Below are 16,676 nucleotides of genomic sequence, written 5' to 3' on the forward strand. Positions count from 1 at the left end.
CCCATTTCATAGATTCTGAATGTGCTTTATCAAAGCCACCTCATGAGGAAGGCCAAAGAAGGACTACAGTACATGAATTTGTACAGGATGCTTAATTTCTTGCTTGTACTAATCATTTGTGAATCTTTGAAGTTAGGAAATATAATTAATTATATCAAAATCAACACAATTGTAGGAATGTGGCTGAAAATAATCTTTTTTTTGTTGTTGTGTTCTTGCTGTCTTGCAGGGGCTAACTTACATTTCTTGTCTTAAGCAATGGCTTGGCTGACAGGCATGTCCTCTGCCTAAAGGACACCTCTGTCATGGTGTTCCTAAAATCTATAGGGTTAGTCCTTTTGTTTGTTTTATAACAGTAAAAGAAGGCACTCTGAGTTCGTTGCCACACCTCTGTCTCAGCACATCCTAAAATACTGCTGCTTAATGAGACTTTACTTGACCACTGGTGGGAAAAAAAAAATTTTTTTTAAAGATTTATTTATTATTACATATAAGTACACTGTAGCTGACTTCAGATGAACCAGAAGAGGGAGTCAGATCTCATTATGGGTGGTTTTGAGCCACCATGTGGTTGCTGGGATTTGAACTCAGGACCTTTGGAAGAGCAGTCAGTGCTCTTACCTGCTGAGCCATCCTCCCAGCCCCAATTTTTTTTTTTTTTTTATAATTCCTAGTTGAATATGGTGAGGGTGGGAACATTATTTGGTTGGTTGGTTTTTTTTGTTTGGTTTGGTAGCTTTTGTTTTTGTTTTGTTTTGAGTTTCTCTGTATAGCCCTGATATTGTCTTGGAACTTACTCTGTAGATTAGACTGATTTCAAAGGACTCAGACATCTGCCTGCCCCTGACTCCTGAGTTCTGGGATGCCAGGATTAAAGGCGTGTACCACCACCACCCATCTTAAGGGTAGCAACATCTTAAGGGAAATGTTCTTGAACATAAAAAGTAGAGTGAAACCTATAGCATTTGGTGAAGGGGATTCTGGCTTTCTTTAACCTTGGAGAAGACTCAGGTGATATATGTCTACCCGCACAGGTACATATGCACATGTTCAGGTACACACACTAGATGTGCTCTTACTGAGGGCAGGCATGTCAGTCATCGCCCTGGTATGTGTTGTATCACAATAGGGCATTGCTATCCAGTAGCTCCACTTGAAACATCAAGTCAATTTAGAAGTCGTTTTGTTCTCTGCCTAGTCATAAGCTGATAGTAAATATTATTCTGCTCCAGTGATATGTGTCAATTTTTAGTTTCCTTTAAATTTCACATTTTAATTATTTTTGTAACTTTTTAAAATTAGCTTTTCTGCAAAGGTTAGATTATATAACCTTTGACTTTTAATATTTAAATCTTATTTTATGTTCAAAACTCAATATTCTTTTCATTTCTGAGCCTGGTGTGTTTTATTGTTTTCCTGGGGATTGAATCCAGGCCTTCCCAGTGCTGAGCAAGTGTGCTGCTGCTGAGCTGTCTGTCCAGCCTTTTGCACTCTGTCTTCCATGCTATTTCAGATTTAATAATAGAATTTTATGTACTTTGAATTTTTAACCACCTTCTTAGTAGCCGCTGGATATGCATGGTGAGTTATCAGTGCTTGCCCAGCTAGAGTGGTGCCTGTGCTCTGTAGTGGGAGAGCAGTTATCTGTGGCATAGCTCTCTCCTTACAGTCTCTGCTCACAGCTTCTCTCAGCAGCCTGGTCCCAGCACTCTCCCCAGCTCCTGTTCCTTCTCCTTCTTTCAAGATGTCCATAAATAAAGATTAAGCAGATGAACATTCATCCTGGACATGGTAGTAAGAGTGTGGACACAGAAGAATCAGCTTTCAACTTGTGATAGCTTAAAATAAAATGGTTTTCAAATAAAGGAAGCTCTAGCTATTGTCATGTGAAGCATTTAGCCCACCTCACATAATAGAAACATTCTTTGTTTTTTCTTGTTATCAGACAAGCTACAAATGTTCTTAAAAGTACAGCTCTTACTGGGTATTATCTTGTCTAGCCATCAAGTCTACCCAATTGTATGTCACAATCCATTACCAGCCACTTCTTCAGACTTTGCATGTATAGATTTAGTAAAACACAACTTACAAGATTTGCCTCTGAAACAAATTGTATTTCTACAGTAATTTAAAAAATCATTTAGTTTGCCAAATTGCAAAGTTTTTGAAATGTATGGTTTACTTGTTAAATATTACTTGTGGTATGACTACAGGAACTTTCTGCTATAGTGTTAGGGTAAAGTTTTCATTTTGAGGTAAGTAGGTGGGGCTGGGGATCTGACCACGTTGGTAGTTATCCAGCATGCATGAGGCAGTGGGTTTGATTTCCCCAGCAGATCAGAAACATGGTGTGGTGCAGCCTGCTGGCAGTCCAGCACTCAGGAGACGGAGGCAGGAGGCTGAGGAGGGCAAGGCCATCCTTGACTGTGTGGCAAGGTTGAAGGGAAGGAGATAACTTAGTATCAGATAATCTATCACTTTGGAAGTATCAAAATTAAGGCTCTACCTTTTTTTTTATTAGTCATTTTAGACCCTAATAAGCTGAATGACGTTTTGGTAAAAAAAAAATATAGACGGTGTCACTTAAAATTTTATAAGAACCATTCTGTAAAGGTAAAAACTATGAGGAGTCCATGCTAGACCTTTCTTGGGGATGCTGCCCCCAGGGATGCAGGCAGCTGTTAGGTAAATGTTCGGGTAAGGCAAGATCAAGTGCAGGCCACTCACGTCACTATTCAGCATTGTGTGACAGACTTTCTCTGGTAGTAAATTACTGTCCCTGCTACTCAATCCTGTTTACTTTAACCTCAGTAGTTTTCTTTGTCGCTACAGAAAGCATTAAGGACGTTTGTAAAGCACCGTGTAGTTGAAGCTGTGTGCTTTATGGGCTCAGAGCCTCTTTGCACATTTGTTAAATGTAATTAAGAACTGGTTCTGTAGCAGGATTTACACCCTGTCTGAAAACCACCCCTGGATCGGAAATCCCAAGTACTTATGCGAAGGTTAAGTAGTGCTTGTGTGTTTCTTAGCAGCTCTGAGGTAGTGATTACTTTTGGATCCTTCTTGAGTATTTTATAGAACTCCTTTGCCGGGGCTTGGACTCCGGGCTTCTTGCGTCTTCTGCTCCCTCCCTTTGCTGTGTAGCCCATACGTAGGGTAGGATTAACATGAGGTAGACCTAACCTTCTACCATTCCTGGTTTGCTCTTTTCTTTCTTACTTGTTTTCTCTCCTTCCTTCCCCGCCTCTCAGTCACATTTTCTCAAGATGTAAATAAACATTTACTATGGAATGCCTATGGAGTGCCTCTCTTATTCCAGGTACCTCTGACCTCCTGTGCATTGGGGTTAAAGGTGTGTACCAGCGTGCCCAGCAGGGAGGACATTTTACAACTTACTGGCTTTAATGTAACTAGCAGGCATAAATTATCTTAAATATAGCCCATTTTTCAAAAGATCCATATCCTGACACATTATAAGAAACTATGTATAAAAAGAAAATATATTTTGAAATAAAAACCTTCTTTTTCCTTCCTGTTGTCAAGATCAGTTAGACCACATAATTTCTTATATTAATCTTCTCATTATGTTTCCACCATATCATAAGTTCATGACAGCACAGGAGAGATTTAGGTCAGCTTCAAAAGCAGCTCTGTGGAGATTGCCTGTAGTGTTGATGTCCACTGGCCTCAGTTAACTAGCAGCAGAACCACACTGCACAGGGCAGGGTCCTGCAGATACCGCTTTAGTGCTGTTAAAAGGGACTCTGTCAGCTGACTAAAGCAAAGGTACTTGCCTAAGGAACGTTGATTTCTACCTAGTAGAGGGAGGCAGCACTCTGGAGGACACGTACTGCGTCTGTATAACTGGCAGGTAGTCACTAACTACTAACTGCATGAATCATAAAGCACAATCAATAAATATCTTTTCTCTGGGTAAAAAATTTAAAACCAAGCACTCTGTAACAAGCAAGATTCCCTTTGTGCCTGGCCAGTTTCAATTAAGTCAATTGACTTCCTGTTTATTTACTGCTTTTTGGCTTTGCATTAGCCTGCAATCATTAAAAAAAAAATGGTGGTATGGAAAACATTTTTTTAACCAGCCACTTTTATGTAAGAGTAAAGCCTCATGTTTGGGCTTGCCTGTGTTTAAGAAGCATTTTATAATTCATACCAAGTAACTACAGAGTCTGAGGTCCTGGGGCTTTAGCTCAGCTGCCGTTCCCTTAACTCTCACTCAGTTTAGAACGTTCCCTGAGGGCTTGGGATGTGAAATTTGAGTTTACATGGATTTCCAGGGGAAATGACATCTCCCTACTAGAATAACTCAGAACCCAAGAAGGCTCTGTACGGCTCCATTTCTGGTAGTGAGGGACCAGCAGAATGGAAGGATTCTGTTTCATCCTGACTTATTCAAATTACTATAGATCCCACGGTTGATGATGGTTAGATGGGAAGATGACGAGTGAGAAGCAGAGCTAGTGTAAGTATACTTACTGAATCTTGTAGAAAACAATTAGTACATCTCCCACCGTGGTTATATAAGCATGGTCGGGGTGGAGGTTGATTTGAGAACAGTTGTGTGATGCACAGAATAGCTTATGGATGAATGTGGAGCGCAGGCACATTGGGATCAGTTGGCATTGGACAGATTAGTTTAGCTACAGAGATAATGTTTGCATTACACCTGGGTGGTGTGGGGAGACTGGAGCTGGTTTTGTGTAAGGGTGGGAGGGAAACTGAAGATAAACAGAGTAATTACTAAAGCAAGAGGAGCTCGCTTTGAAAATTCAGAGCAGCCCTTCCTGAATGGAACAGAGTGGTCTGAGGGGGGTTGTTTTTGATTTTTGTTTTTTGGTGAAACGAAGATAAGTTAGAAAGAAGCAATTTTACTAAGAGCATAGGGAAACAAGATAGGAAAGAGGGGAGTCCTATTGACCGCTGGAGTTCCTGCATTGGGTGTGGAAAGGACTTAGAATACTCAATGTGTTGTGTGCTGATAGAGAAGTCGACCAGAGAGTAGGGAGTTCACAGTGGATTGAGTAATTGCGGTTTTGCACGTCTTCCGACGATTCCTAGCATCCTTCCTGACAGTAAGGACACACAGGCCACGCCAAGCTGCTTCATTAGCCAAGTGGTCAACCTTGCTGGTGACCAAGGGAAAATATTCTGCATGGTGCCAAGCAACCAAAGATGCTCACTAATTCAGCAAAGGTAATGATTTCATTAAAAAAGAGAGCTGGAACTCTTTTTAACCTTTAATTCTTGATCAGCTTCATGAGCTACTAGATGCTGCACAGTTTAGAATTAAAGAAGGAAGCAAGTGATAAAAACCAACGTATGCCTGTAACTCAGCCTCAGACATTGATCATTGTGCATTCAGAGGATGATGGAAAGAAAGGTTCTCTGTGAGGCCCTGGCTGTCCTGGAACTCACTCTGTAGATCAAGCGGGCCTCAAACTCAGAGATCCTCCTGCCTCTGCCTCCCAAGTGCTGGGATTAAAGGCATGCGCCACCACTGCCTGGTCAAAGTATTACTTTCATATTTAACGTTTTCAGCAAGAAGTGTCCATGGCAGTTCATAATTTAATTTTCACACGAAGGAAAGTGCTCCTAAATATTTGGGGCTTAGTTTTACTATCTGGTCATGTGAAGTGTTGGGGGGGGTGTGCTAGTCTGTGGCATGTAGGCTGGAACTATAGTAGTTTCTTTGAACCCTCACAGACTAGAATTGCCAGTACCGAACACGTCCAGTCTCACTTCTGTCTCCCTCTGTGCATTGATTTTGGCAAGGTGGCTGACTTATCAAGTAAAGTTGCTTTACTTGAGTCCCAAGAGCCCCTGTGGAGATGGAAATGGAGTTCTTGGGCGGCTCTCTTGATGTGATTGATTATGTCTGGGTGTTCCTGCAGCCCCCTTTTACTTTCATAAGGTAAGGATGGCACTGGCTCTACTTTAGGAATGAATTATCAATGGCACTAAGCCTCGTGCCATTGACAGATAGGTGGCGCTGTGCTATTCATATGGCCCAAGGTGCAGAGTGAGTCTACACCTCAGACTAGTCCATTGGGCAAAGCATGAAGAAAACCACTGTGGGAAGAGAGTGGAATACAACCATGCGCAATACAGCGTAATTTATACCAGGGGAAAGCTGGTATTTCGTGGTATTTTTCTAGTCCCTTGGGAAAGTCCAAGGAGCTAAGGCACTGTAGTAGTCCTTAAAATAAGAATTAGGGAAGAGGCTCCCAGCACCCAAGCCTAGAGATTTTGTGGCCATAGACTTCATCATAGCTCTGTTGTATTTCAATTACAGTTTACTAAAACTCTCAGTGCTGTGATCCACCTCTTAAAAAGAGTAGCCATATCTATGGAAGTTTTAAAAGTGAGGCTTATTTTTTTTCCTTCAGTTTTGAAGATGAATTATGTGTTACATTTTTATTGTTAGTATAGATGCACAAGTACTGCAGACCTTCCTTCTTTTCTGTTTTTTTGTTTTTTTTAATAGAAGGAAAATGATACTCACCCTTATCTCTGGCAGTTCTTGTATTTTTTTTCCCTTTGTGGCATGCACATAGATATGAAGACTGTATTTTCCAAGGTTTTAACAGTTGGTGCTTGATATACAAAGTATTGGATTTGAATCTTCATCTGTAATTCTGTCTTTGGGAGATCATTTGAAGGCTAGCAGACTGTTTAACCTGCTTCTCATTTGGCCTGTTGACAGTGTGCTGTGCACTTGAGTAGAATGGCTGTTACTGTTTAGAACAGAAACTTGGTACATTATCATCCAAATCTGGCTTAACGTTGTATGTAATTGTTCCAGTTTAATGTGGCCTGCTTTGTCTCTGAAGCTGAAATGGCCATTGTTTAGACTCCTGAACACTGAGAGAACACGGCTCAGCTGTTTGGCATAAAAACTGCTGAACTCACTGGAGATGACTCAATATTTGAGAGAGAATTCCAGAGCCTTTCAGTCATAGCTACACAGTAGAGACAAAAGCAGAAACTAGAAACATCTCTCTTTAACTATTGCTTTATCTTGATAACATGTAATCCTTTTCACTTTACATGGTACCACCCTGAATGCTACTATTTCTAAACTTGGTTTTGTTTTGTTTTGGGTTTTTACAAAAGCTATATTATCCCTCTTTAATCTTGTTTTCTTACAACATTTCTCATTGTATCTATTGTTGGTGGTGAGAACTCCAAGTGCACAGTATTGGATTGCTTAGGCCCTGTCAACCTATAGCCACAGATGCAGAGCCAGAGTCATTAAGGTTGCATAGCAGAAACTGGCTTCACCACTGCGGTTCGTACCTTGAAACACATGTAAATATTCCTTTTTAAAATAATAGTCTAATTTACCAGTTAAGTTACAGATGATTGGTGTTTACTCAAGAGGTAAATCCTGACTATAAATAATAATTTCTGGGCTTTAAGTTTCACAGTATATATATACACTAAACCCCCGATTGGTGGAGTCACATCATTTTAAAGTTGGTGTTTTACTGTCATGTGGTCCTGGAAATGTGTTTGGAGATGAGAGTGGCTTAATGCGTTTTTCCAGGATGTGCTTCTATGGAAACCCTCTCATCTATCCTATCTGCACAAGCACATGGCAATGCAGTGAGAGGAGAATTAGAGAGGAGACAACCATCTGCAGGGCTTTGGGCTCACATGAGGAGGTGGGAGACCTTTGACCCTTATTTTATTTGAACCAATTGAATATTTGGTGACAGTTATCCAAACAAAAGGTTTTATTTCTGATTTTCCCTGTTTTTCTTACTCCAAATTTATTTATTATTTTAGTCCTGGTGATTTTGCTAAACAAAAAAAGCCGGGCTAGAGAGATGGCTCAGCGGTTAAGAGTATTGACTGCTATTGTGAAGGTCCTGAGTTCAAATCCCAGCAACCACATGGTGGCTCACAACCATCCGTAATGAGATCTGGTACCCTCTTCTGGAGTGTCTGAAGACACCTACAGTGTACTTACATATAATAAATAAATAAATCTTTTTTTTTAAAGGCAGTTTTTGTGCACCAGTAGCTCAACTTTGAAAAATATCCATTCAATAGAATGTACTGTGGAGTGAAAATACATGTGGCAAAGATGATTAGCCCTGCAGACTTCCTGTAGAATTTCAATTTAGCTGTAGTATTGTCATCTGCCCTCAATTTGTTACAACCAGAAATATTGAATGATATTCAGCAATTCTCATTCACACAAATATAGGCATATAACTAATACGTAAGTTTTCATTCCCCAAGCTCTACCTGGATCCTTGACATAGGTAATGTGTGACTTTATAGACTTTTGCGCCAGTGAGATAGCTCAGCAGCTTCCACAGCATTGAGCTGCCCCAGCCTGATGGCCAGAGACAGCTTTCAGACCATGTAAAGAGCCTCACTCAGTGTTGCATGTCGGTAATCCCATCACTCGCCCAGTGACATGGAAGTGGGAGAATTTGCTCATCACAGCTGTCCATCACCAGGCTCAACAGGGCACTGTGTATGCTAGACAGTCTGTCTACTGAGCTGTCCCCAGCCCGGGAAGTTATTTTGTTGTTCTTTTACTTTGTTTGGGTTTTTAATGTAAACTTTGCTTTTCCTGTGTTTCAAACCCATTTTATTCCAGTGCCATGTCCAGACTTAAGACCCTAAGAAGCAGTAGTCTTAGATATACTGCGCTGTCGCAGTGGGTCAGTACTTTTGCTTTAACCCTGCTTGCTACCAACAAGATCCCTGCCCCTTCCTGCCTCCCACCTGTATAACATTCATGTATGTTATCACATCTCTAGATTACTTGAAATTCAGAGTTCAATGTAGAATTCTGTTTAAGGAGTAATGACGAAGTGTGCACATGGGACACGTAGCTATGGATGTATAGACCCCAATGAGATATTCCCTCTAGTGAAAAGAACTGTGCATATGGGTGCATAGCTACGGATGTGTAGACCATGATGAGACACTTTCATGTATGCCTTAGTGCTTTGCAACAGATTAAGCTGCCCACATGAGTATATATGCCAGTGTGTAGGGTTAAATATTTGTGACTGTGTTCTATGTATAAAATATGAAAACATCACAGATAAACTTCATTTTGAAATTATTTAGTTTAGTTTTGTTTTGTTTGTTTATGCTGTGGTGCAGGACATGGGCATCAGGGCGGTTGCACATGCTAGACCACCAGCAGCTACACACGGTTGCACATGCTAGACCACCAGCAGCTACACATGGTTGCACATGCTAGACCACCAGCAGCTATACACGGTTGCACATGCTAGACCATCAGCAGCTATACACCAGCCTTTAGAACTTGTGTGTGTGTGTGTGTATAGCATGCATGCATGCATGCATATACACATGCATGTATGTGTAAATAGTAGGCTATATATGAGAATTTGTGATTATCATTTATACACATAATGAATGTTAGTTGAGATATATACATTCTTAGCTTGCTTATAAAAAGCAGTGGGACTGCAGCTTTGAGGCAGAAATGCTAAAAAGATTTTTTTTTTTTTAACAACAATACTAGAAGCAACATAGGCTGTAAAGTTTTCATGCATTTTGCATCTCTGTACACACACATTAGATGTTTAAACTGGTCTGCATCTTAACTGGTGCTGTCAATTTTTGCTGTTAACCTGTTAAATACTTGGGATGTCTATGCCCCAGTTGGACTTTCTTTCTTAACATACATTTTTATATTTCCATCTTTTTTATTAATTAATTAGCCTCACTTTGTAGAGCAGTTTGACCTCAAGCTCAGATCATCTGTGTCTGCCTCCTGAGTGCTGAATGAAAGCATGTGTCACCATGCCTGGCTCATTTTCAGGTTTGAATCAAAGTTTGCAGCAGACTTCCCAGCACTGGTTATATTTTTCAGCACTCCTTTAACAGTGATAAGCATTTTTATTTCCACCATTCATCTTCTCTACTCGGCTCTTGCTTTTTCCTCCTCTAGAATTCCTGCAGGACTGGACGTACTTGACACACATGTTGGTTGATGTAACAGGCACTAGAATTTGAAACTGACTTGGCTTTAATGTTATTTCATTAATACCAGTATAAGTGTACAGCTATAGATGGCCTCTGTACACTACTGAGCAGCACGGTCTTATAACTGCTGTCACCCCCAATAACAGTCTCATGTTTTGCCATTTATTTCCTGACCTCAGTCACTGTGCTTTGACTGTTTCTATAATTTTTGGAGGCGTTTGACTGACAGTCTTGGTGTATAAACTGCCTAGCATTGGTGCTGGTACTTTTTCTTGCTATCACTTTTCTTATTGTGTCTTCTGTGACTAATAATTGACGACCTTATTTGGCCCTTATGTTACCTGTTCTTCTAAAGCTTTTGCTGTCCGTTCAACATTCGTTGACTTTTGTTTTACAGGAATGGAAAAGGAATGATTTTTTTCTTCATTGTTGCTAATGATTATGGTGTCCGTGCCTCTCTCCCTCCCCTTACCCCAGGTCCAGGCTCACCCCCAGCTTCTGACTGATGCACCCAGTACTGACTTTATCCCTGGAAATGACTAAGCATGGAAAACCCTGTACCCACCACTCTTCACATTCTGTGTTGGTTCTGAGACAGCGTCTCACTATGGAGTCAGAGATCTCTAGCTTGCCTAGGAGAGAATTTCCTCACTTGGTTGTTGAGGTGAAAGGCTCACCCCAATGCTAGAGTAAATAAAGGAAAAATGAGCCCAGCAGTAACTAAAATTCCTCCCCTCTGCTTCCTGAGAATCCACTGTGGCCAGCAGCCTTAAATCCAAAACAGAAACGCTCCCTCTCCTATCACTGTTTCTGATACAGAATACATACTCTTCTTTGGGTCTTTCTCTTGTGAATGCTCTGTACTGTCTCATTTAATCCTTGAATCGGTGATTGGACATAGGCACTGAAAACTACGCACAGAAATTAAGAAAAATTAATTTATACTGATTCTTTTAATTAGTATACTAATCTTTAAATAGTTTTTATTTGCAGAAACTTTTTAGAATAACCTTTCTCCTTGGAGTTGCTCCTCTTCCAAGTATTTGGCATTGATGTGGCTGGCAAACCAGTGTTGATTGCGCTGTTAACTGAGTCCCAGAGTCTGCATCCCAGAGCTGGTAGATTCAAATAGGAGATTTTTGTGAGTTAGGGAGGACTTCTGCCTGTTTTCTTGGAAGATTCTCTTGGAGATTCTCTTCTATTCCCCTCAAGTGGAACATCTGGGTGTACTGTCTGCTCTGTGAATGAGTGTTGTGAGGTGGGTATAGGCTTGTTCAGATAGTAACTGTCTCTTCTAAGACTTCTAGCAAATTATGTCTTTCAGGGAAATGGCCCGGTTCATCTAATTAGTAAAAAGATAGTTTATAATATCCCTTTATTTGCTAGTGAATATCCTTGAAGTCAAGTAATTTCTGTCTTCTCTCCTTTCCAGTGTTGGTTAGTTAGCAGTTTTGCTTTCTTTTCAAAGAGCCAGGTTTTGGGGGGTGTAGTTTCCTTGTAAGAGTGCCTGCCTAGGATGCTTACAGCCTGGGTTCCATGCTCAACAGGGCATGGTGGTCATTACATGTAATTCCATGCCTGTGCACTCCAGGGCTGGAGACAGCAGCAGCAGCATTTCCAGGTCAGTCTCCACTGCAGAGTAGAGGCTCAGAGATTAGCCTGTGCTAAAATGACACCCTGTCTCAATATTAGAGAAGCCCAAACCGTTTGGTTCTGCACTGATTCTCCTCATTTATTTTATGTGTGTACATAAATAAGGAAGCCAGAGCATGGGGTCGGGTGTCTTCCTCAGTCACTCTCCAGTTCATAAACAAATAAATAATCTGTATTAGTTGTAATGTGTGTGGTGGGATATGTGTGCGTGAGTACAAAGAACAGAAAGCTTAGTGCCAGCTGCTGTGAGCCGTGAGCCTGGATGAAACCTGGGTATGAACGCAGTAAGAGGAGGGAGCACTCCTCATCACTGAGCCGTCTCTCCAGCCTCTGCTTAAGGCTTTGAGTGAGGATTAGGCTTGTGTGCCAGCCTCAGAGATCTTCACTGCTGGGGAGTGAGTGCACTGAGCTATTTGGAATCCAATTCAAACCCGCATGCTTACATAGCAAGGCCTTACTTTCTGAGCCATCTCCTCTACCCCTTATTTCCTGTTTTGTTTTGTTTTTTAAGATTTATTTATTTTATGTATATGAATACACTATAGCTATCTTCACACATACCAGAAGAGGGTATCAGATCCCATTCCAGATGGTTGTGAGCCACCATGTGGTTGCTGGGAATTGAACTCAGGACCTTTGGAAGAATAGCCAGTGCTCTTAACCACTGAGCCATCTCTCCAGCCCTTATTTCCTGTTTTTAAGTTTTTTTTTTCTGTAATATTTTCTTTTCCATCTAGTTATTTGAATTTTATCTTTTATTTCTAGTGTCATAAACTACTAATTTTCTGTCTTCTAATAATACTCAATTGTTTCATTTTTCTATAAATACAGTTTTTTCACCCATTGCGAATTTGGATATTTTATTTGTATTTAATTCATAATGTTATAGAATTTCCCTTGAGCCGTCTTTGGCCTGTGTATTATTTGTAACTATACTAGGCTAGAGGTAATTAGAGTGTTTATCTAACACAGGTGAGACCCTGGGTTCAATTCTTAGATTTATAAGAAAGCAAACAGACAAAAAAACCTTAATCTCTGACAGATTGTTGGTACTTCCTAAGGGTATGAATCATTTCCGCTTTCCTCTGTCATGAGGATAGGACCCTCCTGAAGCAGGACATGAAGCATGTTAAGCAAATGTGTTTGGTTAAAGGAAATCACATGAGATGATGAGGAAGCAACAGCAGAGGAAAGAGTCTTGTTGGATAGTGAAGCAGCACTGGATTACTTGCTACAGTGCTGTCAATTTTGCAAGCGTGGCAGGAGCTCCACCAGCTCAGCTGTCTGTCCAGCCCCAGCCGCTTTAATAGAGCAGGTTTGCTGTTGAGTTTGCTTTGCCAAGGTGTCTTTTATATTTACCTGAAAAGCCTTATATATGATCTGGATGTATAATTAGTAACTAAAATGTTATCTAGTTTGTTTTAATATACTCTTTTATTCCTAGAAGTTCTATGTAAAATTTGGTTAACACTGGCCTAGATAATAAAGGGCTGTGAAACCACTTTGGGTGATGTTTTCATTCTGCGGACAAATGTAGCTGTCTGTGCAGTATGTGTAACCCCCCACCCGCACACTGACCTGCCTCCTATTTTGATCAGGTCCAAACACAACAAAAACAGCAATAGAGTCTTCCTGTGTGGCCTATAGCTATCAGATCTGCAGGTTATTGATGCATTTCCAACTAGGGACCATAAGCAAACATGCTCTGCCACAGAGAGCTGCGCCCTTCCTGTCATGGATTGGATTTACTGTGGAACAGATTTCGGAAATAGGTTTCTGACAGTTTCAGGTTGTGTTTATAAAATGTTACAGGGCGAGGTCTTCCTTTAACTAAAACTATTTCCTATCTGATGTGCATTAAAGTCTTTTTTTTTTTTTTTTAAACTTCCCTCAAATAGAGACTTAGGTTGCTTTCAATAGTTTTGGTTATTTCTGTAGAAAAATGTACAAACATTTTTGTATTCCAGTAAATAATTTTAAAAAGACTTTTAAAACCTATTTTTTAAATTAATTTATTCCACGTGTATGCATATTTTGCTTGCATGTATATCTGCATACTCTCAGATGGCATCAGACACTTGTGAGCTGCCATTAGGTCCTAGGAATTGAACTCAGGAACTTCAGAAGAGCAGTGAGTTCTCTTAACCTCTGAGACATCTCTCCAGAATCCCCCCAAAGAAGACTTTTAATAAAAACATATACTAAGCAAAAATTGCTTGTGGCTTGTGACAGTCATGACTTCAGTATTGGGAGTTTCAGCATGCTTTTTACATATGTAGATATGCAGCCCAACTGTGTTCTGTGATGGGGTTTAACTAAGAAGCACATTGGTATTTAAGACTTTGTAGATTTGTTCAGTGTAACAGTATCTTTATCTCGTGCATCTGTTATATGTTTTTTTAAAGCCAGTAAAATGTAGGCCACCCACAAAGGATTCCTCTGAGACCTGTGGTTGGTGTGAGATGAGTGCTGTTATTATGTAACTGTGTTTGCTGGGGTTTACCTCCAGGCAGGACACCCAAGCATCCTGAGACTACTCTTGCATAGGACTGTGGTGGCCTGACTTGGGGAGCACATTCTGTAAGACCAGTTGTAATGTGGCTGTTGCCTCAGTACTACAGGTAGTGAACGTGACTAATAGACTGTTTCTGTTTGGTTTGCAAGATACTAATACTGGTTCCATGTCCTGGAAGCCTCGGGATAAACCGGAATAAATGGTTGAGTTGAACTTGATAGCTTTTAAACAGATGTGATCATTAGGAAAGTTTGTGTGAGTATGTGTGCGTGCATTTTATTGCTAACAAGCCAATTTCATAATTGTGTGTGTGTGTATGTGTGAGATATGTATGTATCCATGCATACATGCTTGTATGGAATTCAGAGGAGTTGTTTCTCTCCTACCATGTGAGCTCAAACTCAGGCCCTCAGACTTGGCAGGCAGCTCCTTACCCAATCACAGATATGGGTTTTATATATTGTACTTTGTGTCATGTCATTTTGTAAAATGTTTTAATTTTCTTGGAACTGATCAGTCTGTCTCCCTTCCTCCCCTCCCTCCCTGTGTGCTCTGGGTCTCAGGCTGGATTTGAACCTGTTCTATAGTTCAGGTTGCCCTAAAACTGAGGCATGGTTCTCCTGCATCAGGTTTTGTGACTCACACCATCACACCTCCCTTTGTGAATTAATTTCAAGATCATGATAATGAGTTTAGTAAAATTTAACAACATAAATTTATTGAGTCCTTAAATCGCTGGTTTTTTTTTTTTTTTAAGATTTATTTATTATATCTAAGTTCACTATAGCTGTCTTCAGACACTCCAGAAGAGGGTGCCAGATCTCATTACAGATGGTTGTGAGCCACCATGTGGTTGCTGGGAATTGAACTCAGGACCTCTGGAAGAGCAGTCGGCGCTCTTACCCGCTGAGCCACCTCTCCAGCCCCTAAACCACTGTTTTTAAGCAGTCAAATCCTATTACACAGTTGGACATCCTGAATTCAGTTCTGTGAGCCCATGTAAGGCAGGAGAAGAGAACCAGTTCCACAGAGCTGTCCTCTGACTGCCATCCTCTGTGTGTTCAGATCCATCAACACTCAGTGTGTATAGACACACACACACATTTAGTGTAGAGGAAATACACAATTAGTGTGCAGTAAATATCTAATTGCTAGTGATAAAGTTTGCATATTTTGAAATAAAAGTATATTTATTAAAGAACACACAACACATGTTATATATACATGGATGCAGTGTACACATCTGTGCGTGCATGATTTTTTGTTTGAATCTTAACCCTATTTGGTGGCTTTAGATAATATTTGTAGGCAAAGTGCTTCCCCTCAGACAGATGCTTGGCATTCTTACAGCTTTTTGTTGGATTCCAAACAATTTTGGATTAGTTGATTGGTTGTGATTCAGAGACTCCGAAGTTCAGAAACTCTTTCCTTCCTCCGCGCCCTCTTCCCCCCTCATCAGAGTCAGTGTCTTACTATTGTAGTAGTTCTGGCTGAGATAGAATTTGCTATGTAGACCAAACTGGCCTTCAGCTCAGAGATCCTTCTGCCTCTACTGGGGTTAAATGTATGGCTAGCACACCCGACAAAACCTTTCTTCTCATAACAAATGAGTGAGGATTTGTTTGCCTTTCTTTTGTCCTTACCTTCTTTACCTAACCCAAGTGTAAAGCCCTGTGCTTTTCTCAGTGATGAGTGTGTCTGTCTGTCTGTCTGTCTGTCTGTCTGTCTGTCTGCTTACTCAGTTGTGAGCTGATATCCACGGCAGGTTCCCTCTGTGGCTGTGCTGGTACAGGGGAGGTTCAGCCGTCTTACAGGTTTAGCTCCCTTACAGGTTTCAGCAGCTGAGTTCTACCGGCTCAGCCAGCCATGGGCTTAATTCACTCATCTAATCCAAATGTGTTTTGCCATCCTAGGTTTACCGACAGGACTGCGAGACTTTCGGGATGGTGGTGAAAATGCTGATTGAAAAAGATCCCTCATTAGAAAAGTCTATCCAGTTTGCACTGAGGCAGAACTTACACGAGATAGGTGAGCGCTGCGTGGAAGAACTCAAGCATTTCATTACTGAGTATGATAATTCTACTCAGGATTTTGGAGACCCTTTTTAGAAGAAGAAGTACCCAGGTCAAAAGTTTTTTTTAGATTGTTTTTTCTCCTTGGATTGTGTAAATCCTTACTATTTTGTGATGAAGAAAAAATACTTTATGATAGCTAAGCACATTTCTAGTACTAAATAAACATCTACAATAGCTTTTAAAGTATCTTAATTAGAATGTTTCCCCTATGTGTAGAATATTCTAATCTATCTTCATACATTTCCTCCCTCCAAAAATAATATTCAGTTATTTTAATGTTCAAAAAAAAAAAGGCAGTTCTGGAGAGCAGCTCCCTGTATTTAACTCATGTTCCATAGTCTTCCATGATGTTCTATGATCATCTGTTTGCATACCATGTAAAGGTTGTCTTTTTTATTTTGTTTTGTGTTTGTTTTTTTTGTTTTTTTTTTTTT

General features: G+C 40.4%; 1 protein-coding gene across 9 annotated transcripts in view; it reads left to right on the forward strand.

Moving 5' to 3' along the window:
• Positions 1–16,640, forward strand: part of Pphln1 (periphilin 1) — a 92,500-nt gene extending 75,860 nt beyond the window's left edge. For 6 of the 9 annotated variants that reach the window (XM_021182843.2, XM_029469707.1, XM_029469708.1 and 3 more), the window contains one exon: positions 16,081–16,640. In XM_021182843.2, the coding sequence (XP_021038502.1) occupies positions 16,081–16,275 (195 nt within the window). In that variant the 3' untranslated portion in view covers positions 16,276–16,640. The remainder of the gene's footprint in view (positions 1–16,080) is intronic. The other 3 variants (XM_021182846.2, XM_029469710.1, XM_021182847.2) reach the window with 2 other exon arrangements.
• Positions 16,641–16,676: the final 36 nt, after the last annotated feature.

This window comes from Mus caroli, chromosome 15 (assembly GCF_900094665.2).
Source record: "Mus caroli chromosome 15, CAROLI_EIJ_v1.1, whole genome shotgun sequence".
Taxonomy (NCBI): domain Eukaryota; kingdom Metazoa; phylum Chordata; class Mammalia; order Rodentia; family Muridae; genus Mus; species Mus caroli.